The 12,850-nt window shown below is 48.7% G+C and overlaps 1 protein-coding gene across 1 annotated transcript; it reads left to right on the top strand.

The window, feature by feature from the left end:
• Window positions 1-177: 177 nt before the first annotated feature.
• Window positions 178-11,331, top strand: ZNF8 (zinc finger protein 8). Its single transcript, XM_047834292.1, has 4 exons — window positions 178-351; window positions 5,639-5,765; window positions 6,065-6,160; window positions 9,566-11,331. Exons 1-4 carry the CDS (start codon window positions 286-288, stop codon window positions 11,002-11,004), a joined length of 1,728 nt encoding a protein of 575 aa, XP_047690248.1. The 5' UTR covers window positions 178-285; the 3' UTR covers window positions 11,005-11,331.
• Window positions 11,332-12,850: the final 1,519 nt, after the last annotated feature.

Genomic DNA, 12,850 nt, shown 5'->3' with positions numbered 1-12,850 from the left:
CGGGGGTCTGCGGCAGGAGCGCCCCCAGTGGCCGGAGGCCCGAAGGAAGGACAGTCCCATTGGCCCGAAGCCAGAAGGCTCTCATTGGTCGAAGATTCGACGAACAGAGGTTTCCATTGGTCAGGCTCTGAGGCACGCCGCACGGCCTTCTGGGAGTTGTAGTTGCAGCGTCACCAGCGCGGCCGCCATTGTCCCGCGGGCGGCGAGTGGAGTGGTCCCTGAGGCGGGGGCTGCTCTCGGGTTTACGGACGCTTCGGGCTCCTGTTCTCGACCTGTCGGTCCAGGATGAACCCCGAAGAGGAAGCGACAGCACTGGAGATGGCTACAGGGCTGCCAACGGAATGGCTTCAGGTAAAGTAATAATAATAACGATTGCAGCGGGTCCAGCGTCTCCCGCAGGTATTGGCCCTTTAACCCTGGCAGCGCACGGTGAGCAGGGCCCGGGCCTTATCCCCCTTTACACATGAGAAAACTGAGGCGCAGTTCAGGGCGCGCTGACTGGCCCGACTGGTGAGGGTGGAGTTTGGATTCGAACCCGGGCCATCAGGTCCCCCAGTGCGCATGCTCCCCTAGTACGCCAGTTTCCTTGTTCTGGGATGGGGCTTAGTATCATTTCCTAGGACCAGGCTGGCCCGGCTCCCGCCGATTGCTTTCCCCGCGAAGGCCATCTGCCATGTGATGGTGTCAGTGGAGCGCCGAGATGGCAGGTATTTCCGAATAGAAATGCTTTAATTCACGGAGCCAGCAAACACTCCCCGAGAGCCCTGCTCCGCGAGGCCCCTGGCCAGGGGGCTGGGCACAACCCCTGAGGATGATGACAGGTCACCAGTCACGGCATAACTGGGGCGGGAGCGACTACCGGGGCTCCTTCCCAGCACCGCTCCCTCTCGGGGGCTGTGGGCGAATTGCACACTGGGCGGTCCGTGCCTGCAAGGCCATCTGGGAAGGTGCCTGTTTCAAAGATCCTGCAATTGTAGACAAAGTGGCCGCTCCCTGTGTTCTCCATAAAGTGCTGTCTCCACGTGGCAGAAACCAAAGATAATTCATAATTCCTGAAGCTCCGCATCTTTGAAATTCTGGACTTACTGTGTTTTGTTGTTGTTGTTTACCAGGATTTGCATTATTTCAGATTTTGTATGCCAAGTGAGATTATTGATAACCTTAGATTTGCATGTTTTCAGATATGTGTTATGCAGATTTGCATTAAATCACACTTTAGTGGGGCGCCTGGGTGGCTCAGTCGGTTAAGTGTCCGACTTCAGCTCAGGTCACGATCTCGCGGTCCGTGAGTTTGAGCCCCGCATCAGGCTCTGGGCTGATGGCTCAGAGCCTGGAGCCTACTTACCATTCTGTGTCTCCCTCTCTCTCTCTGCCCCTCCCCCGTTCATGCTCTGTCTCTCTCTGTCCCAAAAATAAATAAACGTTAAAAAAAAATTTTTTTAAAAAAACTTAAAAAAAAATCACACTTTAGTGGGGCACCTTGGTTGAACATTTTTTTTTTAATTTTGTTTGTTTTTATTTATTTTTGAAAGACAGAGGATGAGCCGGGGAGGGGCAGAGAGAAAGGGAGACCCAGAATCTGAAGCAGGCTCCAGGCGCTGAGCTGTCAGCACAGAGCCGAACGCGGGGCTCGAACTCACAGACCGTGAGATCATGACCTGAGCCATAACCGACTGAGCCACTCAGAGGGTCTGACTCTTGATCTCAGCTGGGGTCTTGATCTCTTGGTGGTGAATTTGCCTCCAGCTGGGCATGTGAAGCCTACTTTGAAAGAGAAAAAAAATCACACTTTGGTCTGCAGTGGATGGAGGGGGTGGGGCAGGGAATGAGCAATGTCAGTGTAAAACAGTAATTAAGGCAGTCAAAACAGATTTTATTCAGAAACTATTGCAATAGAGGGAAAGAGACTTCAGTATAGAACTGGACTCAATTACAAATACTATAAGTAAAAGTGGGAATTTCTAGCTGGGTTCTGGGGTGGGTATAATTCTTGCCAAACTGACCTAGGGATTCTTGCTGAAGCAGGCTAAGTGATCAGATATTACCTGAAGGATTCTGTGGGATGAGGACTTTGAAAAGATACAGAGAGTAATTAGATATGGTGGGTGGGGATTCTGACTAAACCAACTCTTTTTCTTTTTTTTTTCTGACTAAACCAACTCTTATGAAACTGGGTGATGCAAAGTGGACATAGAAGCCCAGAGGTCAAGGCCTAGTTGAGAAAAGGGTTCAGAGGAACGAGACTCTCTCAAGGAGAGTCTGTCAGCAGTAAGATAAAGTGTATTAGTTATCTGTTGCATGTAACCCAAAAACCTAGTGGTCTAGAACAACAATAAATATTACCTCAGTTCTGATAGCAGGAACCCTTGAATGATTTAGCTGGTGGTTCTGGCCTAGGCCCATGAGGTTACCATCAAGATATCAGTGTGGACCGCTGTCATCTGAGACTTGACTGGGATTGGAGGATCCACCTCCAAGACAGTTCACTCACATGACAGTCCCTCCCCATGTGGGCCTCTCTGTGGAGCTGCTTGAGTGTCCTCACAACATGGCATCTGGCTTCCCAAAGAGTAAGTGGTCCAGGAGATGGCAAGGTAGAAGCCCCAATGCCTTTTGTGCCCTGGGGTTAGAATTTACACACTCATTGGTACGGTATCCTATTGGTTGCCCAACCCTATTGGTTGTCAAACCTGCACAGTATAGGAGGGGACTGCATAACTACACAAGGACTGGGGACCACTGGAGGCCATCTTGGAGGCTTGCCACCACAGGAGGCAAGGAAGTCGAGGGCGTTGAGGTCCAGTGTATAGCTTTCTGTGGCTGCTGTAACAGAGTACTAAAGACTTGGTGGCTTAAAGCAATACACATTTATTCTTACAGTTCTGGAGGTAAGAAGCCTGAGATCAGTTATACTGGGCAGAGCCACCCCTGGAGGATCTAGGGGAGAATCGGTTTCCTCACCTTTTCTAGCTCTAGTGGCTGTAGTCCTTGTATTCCTTGGCTAATGGCCCTTTGTCTGTCTTCAAAGCCAGCAGCATGGCATCTAGCCATAGTGGTCACATTGCCTTTTGTCTTCTGTAGTTAAATCTCCCTCCACCTTCTTAGAAGGACATTAGTGATTGCATTTAGGGCCCACCTGGATAATCCAGGATAATTTCCCCATTTAAAAATCCTTAATCACATTCACAGAATCCCTTTTGCCATTTATGGTAACATTCACCAGCTCCAGAAACTAGGACCTGGGTATCTTTGGAGGCCATTACTCAGTCAACCATAGCCAGGCTGAAAGAGGCCATCCTGTACCCAAAGGTGAAAAGGAACCATTCAAGATTTTTTAAAGCAAGTATAGCTTGGGTTTGAGAAAAAACATTAAAGCATCTGGGAAGGTGGGGGTAGGAGAAATACTGAGAGCTAACTAGGATGCGGGGAGGGGGCCAGTGACCAGGTGCTGGATGATGCCAGGGTGGCCTGGTCAGCTGTGGGAGTGTGTGGAGTAAAGGAGTCTGATAGCCCATCTCTCCAGGCACCAGTAGTGCAGAACAAGAGGAGAGCCACAGGGGTCTGAGGTGGAGCAGCAGAGAGGGCCATGAAAAAGCAAGGAATGGGCTCCTGCTAGAATTCCAGGAGGAGACATGAAGGATTCATGTAATGCCACTGAGAGCTCTTATGGCCTGGAGAGATCAGTACTCAGTGGGCCTGGCACCTGGGCTGTTACTGAGGACCCATGCAGAGTGGGTGATAGTTGAGGGGGCGAGGCAGGGAAGGCAGGGGGCACAGGGAGCATGTATCAGAGCTGGAGGACCTGAGTGGGATATGAGGACACGGGGACAAGAACAGAGACTTCTGTTCCCAACCAAAGGGTTCTCATGCTTCCTGAACAATTTTTGTCACAGCTGTATGCCACCTGTACTATAATTTCTTTAAAATTTTAAAGCCTTCTTGTGTTTTTCTTAACATACCCCTTTATAATTGAGGTATTTAGTAAGTGATTGTGATTTGCATTTCCCTGGTAGCTAATGATATTGAGCATCTTTTCAAGTGCTTATTCAGTATTTGTATATTTTATATTTTCTTTGAAGAAATACCTATTTAGGTCCTTTGCCCTTTTTAATTGTGTTGTCATTATTATTGAGTTGTAAGAGTCCTTTATATTTTCCAGATACAAGTCACATACAAGATTTGTGATTTGTTATTATTATTTCCCAGTATGTGGATATTTTTTCACTTAATTTTTCTAATTAATTTATTTTTTTAATTTGAGAGAGAGAGAGAGAGAGAGAGAGCACGAGTGGCGAAGAGGGGCAGAGGGAGAGAGAAAATCCTAAGGAGGCTCCATGCTTAGCAAGAGCCCAAGGTGGGGCTCGATCCCACAACCCTAGGATATTCACCTGAGCCGAAACCAGGAGTCAGATACTGAACCAAGTGAGCCACCCAGGTTTCCCTCTTCTCATTTTCTTGATAGTGTCCTTTGAAGCACAACAATTTTTAATGTTGATGAAGTCCAACTTACTTATTTTTTTCTTTTGTTGCTTGTGCTTTTGCTGTCAGATTCTAAGAACTCTTCACCAATCCAAGATTGTGAAGATTCATTACTATATTTTCTTCTAAGAGCTTAATAGTTTTAGCTCTTACGTTTGTCTTTTATCCATTTTCAGTTAACTTTTTATATGGTGTGAAGTAGAGGACCGATTTTATTCTTTTGCATCTTGTCCTGTAGATAGTGTTTCACAACCACTTATTCCCCATCACAGCCCCCAAGAAATGATTCTTTGAAAACAGGGAAGCATGGCAATAGAAGTGGTTACCTGCTCTATGCTTCTTGAGGAAGAAGTAGCAGAGTCAAAACTCAGATCCAGAAATATCTAGCTTCTGACAGTGGCCACACCGAGCCCACAGAAGGGTTTCATTTGTAGGACATGTTTTAGATACATTGCATCAACTTACAAAAATTAAAAGTTTCATTTAAAAATGTGGCCTAATTTTCAGCTACTCACTAGAGATGGGCAGTTCTGACCAAATGAGGCCTGAATTTCCCCCATGATCAGTTGGTTCTGAGTCCCAGCTGCCCCTTCAAATAGGGCATATATTACCCATCACCTGCAGTGTCACCTCTCACAGGTTAAGTACCCTTGTAGGCTCTTCCAGTAGCCCACTTCAGTCTTTGATGAGCCTGCCTGGTCCCTGAAGATAGGTGAGTTTCTGACTCCCAACTATAAACCCCTCTTTTCAGGTAGGATACTGAGTCTTGCCTTGAATCTGAGAGTTATTTAATGTATCAGTTAGATGTTACTATGTAACAAACTATCCTAAAGGTTAGTAGCTTAGACCACTAACTGTTTCTTTAACCCACAGATCTGCATGTCAGCAATTTCTGTTTGCACCTGCACCTGTCTCAGATCAGTTGTAGGTCAGCTGTGGGTGGCTTCCATCTTGCTGGGATACTTTCATATGCCCTCACTATACAACCTAAATGTGACAGTCCAGTAGGTGCCCAGTGAGACCTGACTTGGCATTATTCAGAATGTGCACTCTCTCAGGACACTGGCCTGCCCATCTTCTGCTTCTCCATTCCTCCTTCTCTTCCTAAGAGCACTGACGGGGGCAGTCCAGCTGATCAAGAGTGTGTGTGATATTTCAGGAGCCGGTGACCTTCCGGGACGTGGCTGTGGACTTCACCCAAGAAGAGTGGGGACAGCTGGGCCCCGCCCAGAGGACCCTCTACCGTGACGTGATGCTGGAGACCTTTGGGCATCTGCTCTCTGTGGGTAAGGCCTGCTTCCCCAGCTGATGATTGGATTCCTACAGTGACTTATTTTTTTATGGGTTATAGGTCATAGGGCCTCTGGTATGAGGACTTGATCTTGGGCTGGGGGACAGGGATCTTGCATTCTCATTCCTTGTGGTACATACAGGCAGGAGGAGGTTTCTGCCCTTTTCTGTCCTAATGCAAAGTCGTCACCTTATTGTGAGATGTCCTCATGCCCTATCAGGAGTGTAGGGCTGGATTCTGAGCTGGTTCTTTCTGTGGCAGGTCCCCACATCCTGTGTCTTTCCCTTGTTCCAGGGCCTGAGCTTCCAAAACCTGAAGTCATCTCCCAACTGGAGCAAGGGGCTGAGCTGTGGGCAGCGGAGAGAGGAATTGCCCAGGGTCACTGTCCAGGTGAGAAGCTGCCAAGTGGGAACTCCTAATGGGAGCAGCCCAAGAGGCGACTACAGATGTGCTGCTTGGAAAGGGTGGTGTGTCAGGGTCCCCAAGACCCCAAAGAGCCAGTGATTACAGCGAAAGAATATAGAGGAAAGTCGGCAAGGAGAAAAGGCAGATGAGGTGAAGTCCAGAAGCCAGCCAAGATTCCACAGTTCCTTCCTAGTAGAGTCACACTGTACATGCGTAGTTCCCACAGTAGTGAGTTGTGACGACACATGAGGAATGCTAGCTCCCAGGGAAGCTTGTTAGGGGCTCAGTGCCAGGGTGTTTTATTGGGCGCTGGTCACTTAGGCACCCTGTGCCTGGCACAGACCAAGATTCCAGACTCGCAGGAGAGAGCAGGTGTTCACCGTAAACCATACTGTGGGCACAGTTTGGGCACAGTGAGCCACTCTTATCAGTTAGGGTGGTGGGAACTCTCTTGAAATCCAAATTCCCACACACAGCCCTGGGCCAGTTTCAAAACTGGCCCCTCTAAGGATGGTAGCCTTAGGCCTGCCCTGTTAGCTTTTCTCTGTGTAGGAGGTCTGCGCCCTGCTCCTGTGTTCTCTGTTCTTCTCATCCGGGCTCTCCCTTCTGTGAGCACAGAGACCATCTGCCTCTCCTCCAGTGGTCAGAATCCCACCCTGTCCTCCCTCTCATGTTCTCTCTTGCCACCTCAGTGTGCCCTTGCCACAGGATCATTTCTAATGTGTGAACTTGCTCTCCATCTTCTCCATTTTCATCTTTCATGTCCAGATTCTGTAAACCTGTTCTCCATACCCTTGTGTTCTCTCAGCAACAACGATTGTATTCAGCTCTAAATATCTGAAAACTGGGCTAGAGTACTCAAAAAAAGAAGCAATTTTTTTCACAAAGCAGCCACTGCTGCCTCTGACTCAGTATTCAGTGGCAAGGCTTATGGTTCTGATTCTTCTGGCCTTTCCTTGAGGTCATGGCATGGATGCAGCAGCTCTGGCCATCACATCTGTGCTCCAGGCAGGGGGTGTGGATGTGGGAAGAATAGTGCCAGTAACATTTCACCCCTTTTATCTGAATGAACCCAGATTTCGTCCTTTGAGGTCTCCTTGGTCAGGACTGGGTCACATCTACCTGCCCTTATGCCACTAGGGAGTCTGGAAAGGAGGCCTAGATTGTCATAATTGGCTTATGCCTGTCACAATCCCTTCTCTGGGACTGGTGAATTGGTACCCCGAAGTGTGTTGGAAGAAGTAGGCTATGACAGTGGGATACACGGCCAGCAGTACCTGCTGCTCAGCCTCTGACACCACCCAGGGCTTTTTGACCTGCAGGGAATCACATGTACCTCCACAATGAGGTATCGCCTATTACCCAAGGGCAAGGGTGAATCTGCAGCAGATGCAGAAGTACCATGTCTCCTCTGAGGCAAAAGAGCCTGAAGTGCCCCACACGTTTGACATCCTCCAGTCCCCAGTGCTGGCCTGCACCCCCAGGCCCTGAGCTAACTCCTACCAGGCTAGTTCCCTCTGGATGCCATGGTCCCCAGCGGACCATAAATTTCACCATGTAAAACGTACAATTTAGTGGTTTTGAGTATATTCACAGATTATACCCATCACCACTGTCAAGTTCGAGGACATTTTAATGGCTCCAAAGTCACCAATTAGCAGTACCGTGATTTGTTTCTACCCATATAACACTTGTGACACCAAATGTGTGGGTTTTTTTCCACACCAACAAACCGTTTTCCAACTCTCCAGTTACTAGCTGGGTGTCCAACAATTAAGTCCAATTCTGACACTATCTACCTGGAGTTAGTGTAGACCCCACAGCCTGAGGACTCTGTCTCTTAAGAATGCCTCCACTTCAGATGCCAGTTGACAAGTCAGGGCATCCCATACCTCTGACTGACGAGCTATAAATCAGGGGTTCCCATGACCCTCTCCTTAGGTTCAGTAATTTGCTTTTATAGCTCACAGAACTCAGGGACACTGTTTATTACTGGTTTATTACAAAGGATAAAATAAACAGCCAGATATCAGGGGTTGGGGTCTGCTGGCTCTGGAGGTGAAGGAAAGGGCCATGGAATGTAGTCAGTCTCGTGAAGCTGGAAATGGCACGGAAACAGATTCTCTCCTAGAGCAGCCAAGAGTCATCCAGCCCTGCTGATACCTTGACTTGGGACTTCTGACCTCAGAACTGTAAGAGAAGTGTGGTCTCTTAAGGTGATACGCTTGCAGCACGTTGTTAGAGCAGCTACAGGAAGCTGATACCCTTGCCTTCGCTGCACTGTAAGAAAGTGGGGAGCCCGCCTGCCTGCATGCAGTTCTTGTTCTGGAGGATTCTGCGACCTGGGCTGGTCCTCCCAAGGTGTCCTACAGACATGAGGGTACCTCTACTTGGGTATCTGACCTACCAAACTTCGGTTTTCTAAAACTGAGCTCCTTGTCTGCCTCCCAAGCCTGCTCCTTCGATGGTTTGCTCAGTATCTATTTCCCTGGCTCCTGAGGACTGGGCTTTTCATGTGTTGGGGTTGCAGTTTCTCCCCATCATCAGGGGCCAGACAGTGAGTATTTTAGGCTGTGTGGGCTAAGTATACTCACTATTTGTTTTGTTCTCTCTGAAATGAATTACCATAAACTTAGCAGTTTAAAACAACACCCAATCATTATCTCACATTTCTGTCAGTCCTGACTGGTTTGTCTGCTCCAGGTCTCACAAGACTGAAGTCAAGGTCCTGACTGGGCAGGGAACTCAGAGAGAATCCAATTCCAGGTGTGGTCAGGACAGATGCAGGTCTGTGTGACCATAGGATTGAGGCTCCTGTTTCCTTTGAGACTCTTGCGGAGGAGTTGTTCTCAGGAAGTGCACCCATTTCCCGACTGAAGTCCTCCTGTGCAGCCAGCCTCTCCCTTTTACCTCCTTCTGCTTTTAAGGGCTCTGGGGGCCACTTCAGGCCCATCCTGATAACCCAGCATCCTCTCCCTATTTTAAGGCTTCAGGTCAGCTGATGAGTCACCTGCCAAGTCCCTTCATAGCAGTACCTAGATGAGTGCCTGATTGCACAGCCAGGGACATCTTTAGAATTCTGCTTCTGTCATACACCCTTCTCTTTTTTTCCTGCAGCCCTTAAAAACATAAAAAATACTCGTAGTTGGGGGCTGTAGTCTGCCAGCCCCTTGTCTAAGGCCAGTGCCTGGGCCTGTGGCAGGTACTTGGGAGATTTTTGTCGAACGAATGAAAGCATGAGACTGTTTCTGCAGACGAGGCACTTGGTGTCTGCACAGGAAGCAGAACTGAGATTTTCCTAGAGGTGGGAGGAGTAGTAAGGATGGAGGCCCAGCGTGTCCTCTCTGTGTTTTTTCCGCCAACTCCCTCAGCTCTTTGGTACTCTTTCAGGCTGGGAACCTGGACCCGAAAGCCAAGCGTCACCCAAGGAGCTGGGCCTTCTTGAGGAGGAGCCATCCCATGTTGCGGAAAGGGAAGGCTTCCTGAGGGACACTCCCTGTCCCACCACCCTAGGGAAACACTGGGAACGTGAGCGCCAGGTAGAGGTGCCTGAGAAGGAACAGGATAATTTGAGGCGATTGGAAGTTAGCCTTGAGGAAGTGCCAGTTCAAGATAAAAGCTATGAAAGTTTCAGACCTGGGGAAAACAGTGTCCTGAATGCAAACCCAGATCCATCCTCGGAGACTTCTAGGAGAGACTATCTCTGTGCTTACGACTCACAGGCTATAAACTCGGAAGGGAACTCAAGCTCAGTCCAGCAGACAGGCTCGTCCGGCAAAGGGCCGTGTGACAGCAGTGACTGTAGCAAAGCTTCCAGTCAGGCCATTCCCATTACAGAACTCACCCGAAGCCAAGTACAGGATAAACCCTACAAATGTACAGACTGTGGGAAGTCGTTTAATCATAACGCACATCTCACAGTGCATAAGAGGATTCACACAGGAGAGAGGCCTTATATGTGCAAAGAGTGTGGGAAAGCCTTCAGCCAGAACTCCTCCCTGGTTCAGCATGAGCGAATCCACACGGGAGACAAGCCCTATAAATGTGCTGAGTGTGGGAAGTCTTTCTGCCATAGCACACACCTTACTGTCCATCGGAGAATTCACACCGGAGAGAAACCCTATGAATGTCAGGACTGTGGGCGGGCCTTCAACCAGAACTCCTCCCTGGGCCGGCATAAGCGGACACACACCGGGGAGAAGCCATACACTTGCAGTGTGTGTGGGAAGTCCTTCTCACGGACCACGTGCCTCTTCCTGCATCTGAGGACACACACAGAGGAGAGGCCCTATGAGTGCAACCACTGTGGGAAGGGCTTCAGGCACAGCTCCTCCCTGGCCCAGCACCAGCGAAAGCATGCTGGGGAGAAGCCTTACGAGTGCCGCCAGAGGCTGATCTTCGAGCAGACGCCAGCTCTGACAAAGCATGAGTGGGCAGAAGCCCTCGGCTGTGACCCACCTTTGAATCCAGATGAGAGGGCTCACCGAAGCGACAGGCCTTTTAAGTGTAATCATTGTGGGAAATGTTTTATTCAGAGCTCGCACCTCATCCGACACCAGATAACTCACACGAGAGAGGAGTCCCAGGGCCGGAACCGGCGACGGCTTGAGCAGTCCTTTGCCCGGGGCTCACACCTTGCCCGGCATCAGCACACACACTCCAGCGAGAACCCTGGGGGTGGGACAAAGGCAGGACAACCCTCGAGCCGAGCGCTTGCCTTGTTTGACATCCATGAAATCATGCAAGAAAAAAACCCAGTTCACGTCATTGGGGTTGAAGAGTCTTCCATGGGTGCTTCTGTGTTATTTGACATCAGAGAATCCTCGTAGGAGAGAAACTCTACAGATGACTTTTGAACCACAGGTACAAAAATGTGGTAAGTCCACATAGTGCATTCACAGAAAGGGGGACTGGGGGTAGAAATGTCTAAAGCGACCTCTGATTCTTAAAGAAATGGTGCTTCCCAAATACTGGAGATTGATGGTTCTCAAATCTGCCAAGCCCAGTGCCCCCTTTAACCACACATGTTTTGTGCCGTTCCCTCTATTACTGCAAAATGAATTCATAGGTAATGTAACCCACACACATGTACTGTAAAAAATCGATATACGGCCCCTTTTTGTAAAGCATAATTAAAACAAAAGTAATTTATGGTAGAGTGATGTGGACTGAGTTGGTGCGGTATCTCTCCACGTGACTGTATGGGCCATTGTGCCTGAACACCTACCTGGGGCATTGCCAGTGCCGTCTGGCATATGGGATATGGTATCGGTCATGGAAATAGTCCGAGTGGCATTCCTCTATGGGATGTGATTTTCCTAAGTGGTGACTAACTCTTGCAAAAGTTTTGGACAAAACAAAATACCATTGCATTTCTGGAAAATTCTGTATAAAATTCTAAGCGTGCAGGGTTAATTTGTGTTTCTATGTGAAGTTGACTTAGGATCTCAGTTCACACATGACAGACTTGTTTCACAGATTTGTACATGGTCCACAGGAGCCAGCTCTGCACTTCACAAGAGCACACTTGGCCCCCACCCACATGTCAGCTGCACCCATGCCCAGAGCAAAAGACAAAAAGGCCCCCATGAAATTCTGCTACATTCCCTGGGCATGTCACAGATCCTTTTGAAAGCCGTTGCCTTGAAATTGCCAGCATTGCTTAAGCCAGAGGTTTTCCATCAGGGGTGGATTTGTCCTCCAGGAGACATCTAGTGATGTCTGGAGACATTTTTGGTTGTCATAACTGGCAGAACAGAGGGGTGCCACTTGCCAACCAGTGGATGCTGCTGAACACCTTCTAATGCCCAAGACCGTCCCTCAACAAAGAATTACCTAGCCCCAAATATGCCAAAGTAAGGAAACCATGCCCAAAACTACAGCCAACTTTTCCAGAGTCTAAATTGATCAGGGCTGCACTAACAGTCCTATACCTTTGATTTTAACAAATGATATCATTAACTGATTTATACCCAATGTGTCTAGGGGCGCCTGGGTGGCTCAGTCGGTTGAGCGACTGACTTCGGCTCAGGTCATGATCTCACGGTTTGTGAGTTCGAGCCCCGCATCGGGCACTGTGCTGACAGCTCAGAGCCTGGAGCCTACTTCTGATTCTGTGTCTCCCTCTCTCTCTGCCCCTCCCCCACTCATGCTCTATCTCAGAAATAAACATAAAAAAAAAACTTTATACCCAATGTGTCTTATAGTAGTCTTTTTGACCATTTTGCAGCATTCCTAATTGGTGTGAAAAAAGAAAAAGAATCTACTTATTTTTCTGAGTAATCTAAATTTTAGCATTGTAGGGGCGCCTGGGTGGCTCAGTCGGTTGAGTGTCCGACTTTGGCTCAGGTCATGATCTCGCGGTCTGTGAGTTGGAGCCCTGTGTTGGGCTCTGTGCTGACAGCTCAGAGCCTGGAGCCTGCTTTGGATTCTGTGTCTCTCTCTCGCTCTCTCTGCCCCTCCCCCGCTTGTGCTCTGTCTCTCTCTCTCTCTCTGTCAAAAATAAATAAACATTAAAAAAAAGTTTTTTTAATTTTAGCATTTTATCATGGACATCATAAAACATAGATAAGCCCCACTTTTGACCATTCCTCTTCCCTTCCCCATCAATGGTGTGGGGCGCAGCTTCGGGAATGTTCTACCTATCAGTGCTCTATGTGGAAGGGAGCTCCAGTG

Source organism: Prionailurus viverrinus, chromosome E2 (genome assembly GCF_022837055.1).
Source record: "Prionailurus viverrinus isolate Anna chromosome E2, UM_Priviv_1.0, whole genome shotgun sequence".
Taxonomy (NCBI): domain Eukaryota; kingdom Metazoa; phylum Chordata; class Mammalia; order Carnivora; family Felidae; genus Prionailurus; species Prionailurus viverrinus.
Note: the sequence above shows the minus strand (reverse complement) of the source record. Positions and strands in the feature narration are given on the sequence as shown.

Excerpts from the sequence above, each read along its gene's own strand:
- ZNF8 (XM_047834292.1), top strand. The coding sequence starts at position 286 with ATGAACCCCGAAGAGGAAGCGACAGCACTGGAGATGGCTACAGGGCTG. Across the intron at positions 352-5,638 it reads TGCCAACGGAATGGCTTCAG|GAGCCGGTGACCTTCCGGGA; the intron begins GTAAAGTAATAA and ends GTGATATTTCAG. Across the intron at positions 6,161-9,565 it reads TGCCCAGGGTCACTGTCCAG|GCTGGGAACCTGGACCCGAA; the intron begins GTGAGAAGCTGC and ends GTACTCTTTCAG.